At 41.6% G+C, this 10,592-nt stretch overlaps 1 protein-coding gene and 1 long non-coding RNA gene across 2 annotated transcripts in view; one reads left to right on the forward strand and one right to left on the reverse strand.

The window, feature by feature from the left end:
* LOC118478341 overlaps window positions 1-3,914 on the forward strand; it is a 9,862-nt gene extending 5,948 nt beyond the window's left edge. Inside the window, exon 3 of the long non-coding RNA XR_004858968.1 lies at window positions 3,430-3,914. This is a non-coding gene — a long non-coding RNA (uncharacterized LOC118478341). The remainder of the gene's footprint in view (window positions 1-3,429) is intronic.
* Window positions 3,915-9,975: 6,061 nt separating this feature from the next.
* LOC101863210 (ectonucleotide pyrophosphatase/phosphodiesterase family member 5) overlaps window positions 9,976-10,592 on the reverse strand; it is a gene marked incomplete in the record, with an annotated part of 16,289 nt that continues 15,672 nt past the window's right edge. The window contains 1 exon segment of the mRNA XM_013086832.2: window positions 9,976-10,331. Coding sequence (XP_012942286.1) covers window positions 9,993-10,331 — 339 coding nt within the window.

Genomic DNA, 10,592 nt, shown 5'->3' on the forward strand with positions numbered 1-10,592 from the left:
AGAGAGAGAGAGAGAGAGAGAGAGAGAGAGAGAGAGAGAGATCTGCTATGCACTCATTTGCCCATTTGCTATCATGGATACTATAAAGTTAATATACAACGAACGTGCTGTAGCCGACACGGTATGGGTCAAATACACAATAGTAGGGTGTTCCAATTTCACTATTTTATATCCAGCTAGTGACCTCATTCATTGCTCTCAAGCACTCCCTCGTTTGATATGCAACCATATTTTCGTGTCTATCCAAGGTACCAATCTTTATATTATATACTTGCGCATTCGGTGTAGATGTCTACAGATGGACTACTTTTGGCGTTCTCGGCTTACAGGTTAATTTAGGAGTAATTTTAGGTGCTCTTTTTAAAAATATTTTCACAAGTTTTTTTTTAAACCCGTTAAAAAAAAACCCAAGTAAATACTTCAGCTGATATCGATAGCAATATACTAGATGAAATAATGAAATCAACGCAACGCTTTTTATACCTCCCCAAGGCACAAATGATGCCAGGTACACGTTAGTTCCATGGTTCTCCTTCAACCAATTCCTGCAAGTAACCGTCCCATCACAGAGCGTTATGTATTTATTGGGGGGTTTTTGTGGGGGTTTTGTGGGGTTTTTGGGTTGGGTTTTTTTCTGCGAGAGAATGGAGGCACAGAATGAAAAGATGAATGTATCATTTCATAAAAATGCATACGCATAATGCAGTTTTTTAACGTTTAAGAGTTTTTACATAAACGGTTCGCCATGCCCATCACCAAGGGAGATTGCGTCGAAGATCCCGATTCTGTAGTACTCAGACAAAATTAATGCCTGCCCGTGTAACAGCCAGAACCAACCCCCCCCCCCCCCCTCCCCCTCCCGAAATGTTGTAAGTTTCACATTAGATCTTGAGTTGAATCAAAATTCGTGCTCATACTATTGTGGCGGTCTATGAACTGGCATTTCTTTACCTCTACCTTTGATTTATTTATCTTTATTATAACCATAAAAGGCAATTAACCTATGATAAGATAACAATATATGTGAAATTGCAACACACGGACGACGAAATTGAAACATGTACCTATGGTTTAACAAAACACTCTCAAATTTATATGTTATGGGGCTTGTTTATTTTTCATATCTACTTCAATTGCCGCCCCTTGATCTTCTTGTCTCTCTTAATGTCACATTTCAGTGATTTAGAAAACAGTGGAATGACCTGTTGTCCGAAATGTTCTCAACTTTTCGAGAAGACATGCCAGATGCCCTATCGCAGTACAAACATCTCCTTTGAAAAGGTATCCAGCGTCCACCCTTGTATTTTTCTATTGTAGACATGATAGACATGATTGTTTGACAGGTAAGCTCTAGAAAATTGCATGAGTCACTGTGGAAAATATTTCATTCACAGTAGGAAATAACATTAAGTGTAAACAGCAAACGCTTTACAGAATAAACCCACATGCACATATGTAAAGTATTATTTTAGCAGCCCGGTTTATGCATCGGAAAATAATATATCTCGATAGATCAAAGAAAAAAAGCTAGGAGGAGGTAAAACGTTTGGAGGGGGGGGGGGGTCTGCTTGGTACCATCATTATTTTAATGCAACTACTCCGTAGACAAAGAAGAGGAAATAGTGATGTTCCACTTATCATTAATAATCACCGGGGGGGGGGGGGGGGGGTTAATAATCATTGCGATAAGGATAGATGATTTGATAAATGTGATCTCTTTCCAAGTACTTTGGTAACGATCAAGATATAACATCGAAACAAGATTATAATTTGACAGATTTTTTACTTGGTATCGATATCGTAGTTGGAGACAGGATTATAATTACGTGCCGTACGGGAGTGCTAGACATTATGAGTATCTCAGATAATCATCGACACGTAATTTGTTAGGCATTATACTTAAAAAACCGATGCATCGTATTTATGCAGTTCAGCAATTTGTCTTATAATCATCCACGGCGTATCAGTTATCACCTACTTGAATCCAGAAGACCGAGTATATCAATTACCTCCTTCGCTTGAAAGGACTGATAACCTGATCAAATACAATTAGCGTATAGATTTTCGAAGGGACACATCCTGTAAGTTTTCTGGAAATTGTTGTTATTCAAATACCATTTTGTTTTTAAACACCCTCACGGCATTGATTAGGACTTTGATTGCGATTCTCGGTAGAACGGAGATGACTAGAGGAGGCGATATTTTGTCGTGATGATGTACATTCTCCGAAACTAGGCGCTGGCAGTCATGCCAGAAAAGTGGTGGATATTTGCAAAACGTTTTTGACCAAAAGTACAAAAACTGCTCTGCAATAGAAATCAGACGCAGGAAATGCCTGTAATAGGAAAACAGTCTGGAAGCTATTTCTCAAAGCCCTTCAGTAGATGACTATAATATTTGATAAGAATTGTATTCGGCGACATGGTATGACTTTTACTGTATTTTGCTTATTGGTTACGTTTCTAAATACAAGAACGTGTTTGTTAGCGCACTCTCTAAGCAGAGTTGCGGTTTGACAAGTAGGTAGAAATATCAATTTCATTTGATATTTTAACTAAAGTAGCAAATTACAGAGAATGAGTGACCATCTACTGGACTTTAGGTGCGTAGAAATTTGCGTTCAAGACTGAGGGATAAAGGACACTAAATCTTTAGGCTATTCCTTAAACTCTCTGGTCTCTAGTCAGCTCGTACTTTTCTTTTTTTTTTAACACCCGCGATGAGGGGCTGCTCTCTTAGCACTAACACTACCGGTTTGGACTGCTCCGATGCAGATGACCTTGCAGACAATGTGGTGCCAAAAGGACTTATTACTGCTGAGCAGCAACGGATAATTCATTTCGTAATAATAAATGTGATGTTTCCAATGATAGAACTTTTCGGAATCTTCACAAACTCTGCGAACATCTTGACGTTTTTGAAAATAGGACTGAGTGACAGTGTCAATGTTTCCTTTTTTGCTTTGTCCATGTCGGACTTATGCCTTCTTGTTGTGTCACTTTTCAATTATATTTCGCACATCCTCAACGAGTTTGACCTCGACTGGCCTGTCCAGCCAAGTGCGTTGCAATTGCACGGAGCGACATATTACAAGATCTTTGTCGAAGCGTCCATTCTAACCACCACATACATAAGTGTTCAGCGTTGCTGCTGTGTGGCTCTACCGTTCCGGTTCAAAACCGATTTCACCGTCAGGAGAAGTCTAATAATCTTCTCTTTTATCTATACGTTTGTCCTGGCCTGTTACATCCCAATGATATTCACGCAGACTCTAGTGGAAGCCATCAACCCGAAACAAAATACAACATGGTACGTGCTGTCTTTCACTCCAGAGAGAGAATCCGTTTTGGTTGTGTACGTAGTATTTAACCGTCTCATTCTCCCAGCCGCAGCCCAATCAGTGGTCATGATTTGTCTCATCATTCTCAGCACCAGTCTACGTAAAGCCAGCAAGTTCCGCTCCACGCTCGTCCCAATGCCCACGAAAGACCAAACGCTAGGGGACAAGAGCAGCTTAAAGCCTGCAAACAGAAGAGAGATCCAGGTTGTGAAGTCAACTGCCCTTGTTGCCGTGGTATTTGTTATCACCAACACCCCTACAGTCATGATATCTTTTGCCCGGAGATTCGTCCCAAGTTTCAACCTGTTCAAACGGTACCACAGAATATATATCAGTTCGAACGTAATACGGAACCTGTTTGAATTCTGTGGTGCATCATTCAACATTTTCATCTATCTAAATTTTAACAAAAAATTTAAGGATACTTTCACAGCCACATTTAGAAAGTCTTATTTAAAGTAATTTGGTGTGGTGAATCGCAGTATTTTTACCCTTTAATAAAGACTTAGGAAACCAATAGAGTTATTGAAAACTTTTCGTATGAAGGATTGTGTTTTTGTGATCGAAATACCCCCCCCCCCCCCCCCCCCCACCCATTGTTTCATTAAACAGGAGGTTTGAACCTTGGCAGGTTAATCATTTTTCTTTGAGGGCGGTATTGGTGTTGGCAGCTACTGGGCGTTATTCAGCACAATCCGGACTTGCTTGTATGTCGATCTCCTTGGTATTATCTAGGTATTTCGTCACTTCAGAATTACAAAGTTCTTTCTGACAGTTTTGGCCGTTTTGAGTTACTAAGACTATTGGGTCAGAAAGCGATTAATGTTCAATCGGCTCTCAGAATCGTAGGAATAATTAATATTCGGAGTCGTTATCAAGATATTCAAAGAATTGCATTCGAAAAAGCTGCACCTATTGTGAAACTCCAATTTTTTACGTCATATTTCTAAAAAATAGGCACTGATCAGACAGAACTTTGTAATATAATTCTGAGGTAGCGATTTGGTGCTCAGTATTAGTTTTAACTCCCCTGTTAACTCTTTCAAATCAAGTGCTAGTGCACTGGTATAACCGGTTTAGCAATTCAGACGACATCCAGGTAATAAAATATGACACAAAGAGGGTTAATATGGAAAGAGAATACTTTTAGAGGCCAATCCACTGGGTCTGAAGTCCAGCCCCGATAGGACGTAGTCAAGTAGCCTGAGACTTGAACGACTTCTAAAACAAAATAAGTTCAACAACGCTCCCTCGCGTGTGTAATCCGCAGCTTGCTCTGTGTTACCTAGAAATCCGAGAAATCGTGTTGGATGGTCTGCTGGGGTATACTTACTTACTTTTACTTTTTCATCCTCTTTTGCCGTTTAGCGTCGAGGGGAGATGCAGTTTTCTATGGTAGGCCAGCTCCGCAGCTCCTTCAGTAGTGATAATATTATGTTTTCGAAGGGTTTCCTTGACACCCTCGGTCCATCTTTTGCTTGGCTTTCCTCTTCCTTTATAGCCTGAGTGCTTGGTGTTGTAGGCTCTCGGGGAGGGCTGGCCAGGTGGCATACATAACAGGTGGCCAAACCATTGTATTCTCTGTCTTTCTATGTAATGCAGGCAGGACACAATGCCAACAGCTGCTCTTACTTCTTCATTTCCCTGCTTGTCTCGTCTTGTGATTTGCGGAGACATTTTCATTTCGCATGCGGTTATTTTCCTTTCATGGGTTTTACTTAATGCCCAAGTCTGCCTCTGGTAGCATAATGTTGGTAAAAATAGTGATGTGATAAGCGGTCTCTTTGTGTCCTTTGAGATGTTTGGATGAGATCGGAGGGGTACGAGCTGGTAGGTGACTGCATTAGCTTTTTGATTTCGCATTTCTATTTCTACGGACCCGTTTTCAGAAAAAGTACAGCCAAGATATTCACCAGTTTCAGTTGTTTACTATTGACAAGGATGTCCAGGGGACTACGGTTTCGGCTCACTTTCATAACTTCTGTTTTTGACGTGCTTATTTTCATGTAAAATTTCTCGCAGCTGTTGTTCAGTTCGGTAGTGTGGTTTTGGAGGCTTTGTTGGTTTGGATGAATAAGGCGCTGGTCGTCTGCGAATAGGAGTTCATTAAGGCTTTCTGGGATTTGGTTTGCGTCTGGCATTATTGTGTCCATATATATTATAAACAGAAGGGGAGATAGAATGCATCTCTGCAGTACTCCAGATCTTACTTTGAACCAGTCTGCATTGCCTTCCTTCATTCTTACTAAGCTTTTGTTTTGGTGTATAGAGCTCTGACATTATCTAACATTTGTCCTCTGACGCCATACTTTTCGAGTGACTTTCAGAGTTTTGCATGGTTTACCCTGCGGGTCCACTGTGACGGACACGCCCGATCTTTTGACTTGAGGAAGAAAACCGGTCGGGTCGTTTCCATCTTGTGTGCCCACCAGTTCGGACAAGACACCTATCGTCTGTTGGCCTACTGTCCGTCTTTTTCCACACACTGTGTTCCAAGGCTGTGTCCTCGGTACAGGGCTATAAATAGTCGAGGTCAATGAACCCAAGGCGGGAATAAGAAATGAAAGGGATTTTTTAAAGGAAAATTGGTAAGATTGTTAATATGCCTTTAAACTAGGTGGTTTGAGAGTAAACTTTGCTAATTTTGAGGCACTGATTACGAATATGACATTATAATTTTAATCTGAACTCAAAATTGGAATTTTTTTTAGCTCCAGCGGGGCCTATGGCTCTTGAGTCATGACCCGCCTGGCTAAAATGCAGCAAGCGTTTTTCCAACCGAAACGCATTTTGTCGGGGCGTGTCGTGTCGAGTCTGTTGACACAGCCAAACGGACTTTTCATTGATTTCACAGGAAATAGATTGTGCTCCATTTCAACTACTGACTTTCCGAGAGACGGACGGAATCGGTTCGGTTGGTGTTCAAGGTGTCCGTCGCAGTGGACACGGGCCATAACTCTGTCAAAAGTCTTCTCCCGATCTATGTTGGCGATGTTGGATAATGAAAAAGAAGTTTATTTCATACAGTGACTGTCGACCATCGAACGTTAAAAATGCTCATTCGCTTTAATTGTTTATGGCAATTGCACTCATTTTCATGCCCCCCCCCCCCCCCCGTGTTTCTACTGTTTTTGGTTGTTTTTATTTGTGGGTTTTTTGTGTGTGTGTTTGGGGGGGGGGGGGGGGTTGCACTCCTTTAACTGGCGGCTGCTTGTACCAAGTGTCTAAATAAAGAGGGTCTGTTGAAAGGGGAATAACTTGGTTATTTTATTTCAACATTTGGAACACACGTAATTCAACCAAGGCGATAACAATAGACTCGTGAGTAGGATGAAAACTCAACACTTTCGTTCTATAAATATCAAGTTTTCAAAATTTCAACCAAAATTGAGTGAACTCAAACATTTGCAACTTATCTTTAAAAATCAGCTATGATGTGTGTATTGGTATGTTGAAGATCAACTTTATATAACACTGACATTACCAAACAAACTTTGAGAAGGTGGTATCTTTCAAATGAGTGAATGAAAACTTTGTCCTTCACACACACACACACAAATACTTTTCATGGGACAGACGATATTGAAGAGAGAGAGAGAGGGGGGGGAGGGGAGAGAGAGAGAGAGAGAGACAGACAGAGAGACAGACAGAGAGAGACAGAGACAGACAGACAGACAGACAGACAGACAAACAGACAGACAGACAGACAGACAGACAGAGACAGAGATATAGAGACAGAGAGACAGAGAGACAAAGAGAGACAGAGAGACAGAGAGACAAAGGGAGACAGAGAGAGACAGAGAAAGAAAAGGGAGAGGGGGGGATAGAGAGGGGATAAGATTAGGCGAACAAAATGAAGAGCATAGAAATACATGTATATGTAAAAGAGACTGCTAGTCGCGTTTAACTGTATGTTTGGGGTTCTTAACAGTTATCTTTTATACAGGGTAATTCAAAATTTAAAAAGAATACGGCAAAATCATCACACGATATGTCAAAAAACGAAAATCAATAGAAAACTCTAGCTTATACACATGTGTTGTACATACCTTCAAGTTTTTATTTCACCTTTTTCAAGTTCTTAATGTGCCCACACCGGCAGCACGGACAGCATCAAGCCGATATGAGATTCTTCCAAAACGCGCCTCAGAATGTCTCAGGCCACCGTGTTGATTATAATTATTGTTATTCGATCTTTCATGCTTTTGATATTTGCTGAAAGTGGTGGAACATAAGCTTTATCTTTAACATACCCCCACCAAAAAAATTTACACACAGTGGGGTCTTGGGATATGGTGGGCCAACTGCAAAGAGTGAAGTCTTTAGCACCTCTCCTACCAATCCACCGCTGAGGCACGTTTTCATTCAGATAAACTCGAACCCAGAGATGCCAATTGGGCGGTGCTCCATGTCATTGAAAATGAAGTCATTCGAATCTGCGTTCAGTAAAGTGAATAGCCACTTCTTGTAGGGGTATGTTAAAAACAAAGTTTATCATTTATGTTCCACCACTTTTAGCAAATATGGATGGCATGAAAGATCGAATAACAACTACAATCAACGCGGCGGCCTGGGACATTCTAAGGCGCTTTTGGGAGGAATTCTCATATCGGCTTGAAGCTGTCCATGCTGCCGATGGTGGCAACATTGAACTGAAGCCACCCCTCCTCCCTCTTTACTTCCTGTTCCCCTCTGCCCAATTACCCCCTCCTCCCCCTTTTTTTGTTTACATGAATGGTTCTCATGAAATTTCAATTTCTTAGAAATTCTACGTACAGGCTGAGCCAATGTTGGCACTATTCATCGAAATTAGCATTACAGAATGTTCCTGAATTGTGTCATAGTAGCCTACATTTACTTGGCATTGTCCATTGGAAGATCGGTTCGGTTCGGCTACATTTCTGGCGGCTTCGATGCACACTATAAATAGACCAATGACTCAAACCGATCGCCCAATTCGGGGCACTGAAAACAAATGCGTTTGTTCTTGAGGGTGCCACGATGGTAGCTTTTCTCCCTCCATGGAGAAAGATCTGGCCAGCCCCGACGACCAAACCGAGCCGATCTGGCTAATGGGCACTGGCACCGGGTATTGATCTCACATCGCACCTGACACCAAGTTTATGGAACGGTTGACCATAGTTCGAATTCCTGACTGGACACTCGGGTCGTTTTGTAGAGTTTTCAAGACTCTCAGCCAATTTGGTTCAGTCCTATCGGGGACGGCCGTTGAATCCGGAGGTCTGCCTCTTAACCCTATCCGTACGTCGTGTTTTACTATCGTATCCATACGACGTGGGGAACTCTGTGTCACCACTATCCAAAGAGAAAATTTACTCGTTAATCCGATCCGTACGCTTTGCATAGCAGTCTGTCAAAATAATTTTTTGAGAAACACTGAAAGTTTCAAATAGATCTTGGTACTAGAAGTATTCTGAATTGTGAAGAATACAACCCGGGGGGTATAAATGACCCCAGGCTGTACGGATAGGGTTACATAAACTAACAGTGTTCGTGTGGGGGTTAACCCCATATTATACTTACACTTACACAAAGAGTTTCGACCATTTGAGTCGAATGCGATGCCGAACATGATTGTGATCCGATTCATGAGTCATAAAACGTCGGTGGGGTGATAACTGTGAAGCTACCTTAAGGCAGACCGTAAAGCATTCACTTCCAAAATTATAGAGGCGCCCTAAAAAACTAATGATTTTTTCTTCTTTCCTTCTTTTTTCTTTTTCAATGTCTCTACTGGCTATGTTATAGGGACCTTGTTTCGTTTCTCAAAAAGTTCTCCCAAAACCAAAACTTTGCTTGCACTCTTTGTAGATAAGAAATGTGACTCCACAAAAGTAGTATCAAACACACAATATTCTTGTGGTCCTCACCGGCAATTTTTGGGGTCATATTTTTCTTTGATTTAGAATTACAGTATTTCGTTTTTTTCTTCTTTTTTTTTTTGGGGGGGGGGTGTTATATTTCTGGGTTATTGTTCTTTTTTTGGTGCGAGTAATGTTTAAAGGGGAAAATGCCCCCCCCCCCCCTCCCCCGGCAGTGCTACTGACTGAAGTGTCTTTAGGCCATTCCCAAAGGGGGGATATTAACATGTTCTTATGCACGGTAGAATTGAAAACGAGCTGATTTACCAATTTCATGCTCATACGATGCCAGAACAACATAGGGGGAACTACTGCTTTTTCTTTCCTCATCCTTATTATCGTCATTTTTTCATCTACTTCTTTTGTATGTTTGTCACTCTCTTGCGAACTGTTATTTCCAGGGTGCCTTGATAGTCGAAGCAGAATTTGTGCTGTTGAAGCTAGAGATGTGAGCAAAGTAAGCCTGATTCCCAGTATAGACATCTCTGTTGACATCGTCTCCTTGGCGCTCATATGACCTTATGCAGTTGCGAACGCCGTAAAACCTTACCAAAACAAAACCGAAGGGTAAATGGTCTAATAACGTGCGATATTTGTTTGCGTATAATGACGACTACATGAAATACCATTTCCAAACTCTTAAAGACTATTTCCACGCATATCCTTTTCCAGTACATGGGTTTTTTAAAATGTATGCTTAGGGTCATTCTAAAGTTAGCAGAAAATGCCCGTAGGGCTTCCCGAAGGCGCCACTTCTCCTTTAAGCAAGCCTATATTTGAACAAAGGAAAATACAAAACAAAGCGAGGCCAAGACCCATATTGTTGTCGTTGCTGCGGTCAGACTTGAGCTTCCATCTCCTGGATCTTTTGGATTTCCGCGCGTCCTTAAAAGCGTCATAGCTCGCTCCAGGCTGCCATTGTTGGGAGAGGGTTCAATTCCTAGCAAATGGCAGATAAGGGGATAGATATCTACATTCTTTATCGGCTCCACGGTCTCATTTGTCTTGAAGGCTGGCCCTCTGGCGACGAAGATTGGCCGCATGGTGAGCAGGTCGTCATCAAAACCGTGATCACCTTTGAACGGCCAATTAAGGCGCCGTGTAGCGTTCTGTCGAGAGTAAAATAAAATCTTTATCAATTGCGCTTTCTCCCCGATAGATTATGGCAAGATAGTAAAATTATATCGTAATAGTTACAACATTTTAGTGGTTAATGGCATTTCAAACACTGCGATGAGGAGTTACTACTAGTGCAGTTGCCCCACAATTCCCTCGTTTTCCTCCCCAACCCCTCCCTTCCCCTTTCCATTCTTCATTTTTCCTCCCTGTCCCCTTTTTACCTACCTCCATCTCTCTCTCTCTCTCTCTCT

The sequence above is a fragment of the Aplysia californica genome, unplaced genomic scaffold (genome assembly GCF_000002075.1).
Source record: "Aplysia californica isolate F4 #8 unplaced genomic scaffold, AplCal3.0 scaffold00510, whole genome shotgun sequence".
Lineage (NCBI taxonomy): Eukaryota > Metazoa > Mollusca > Gastropoda > Aplysiida > Aplysiidae > Aplysia > Aplysia californica.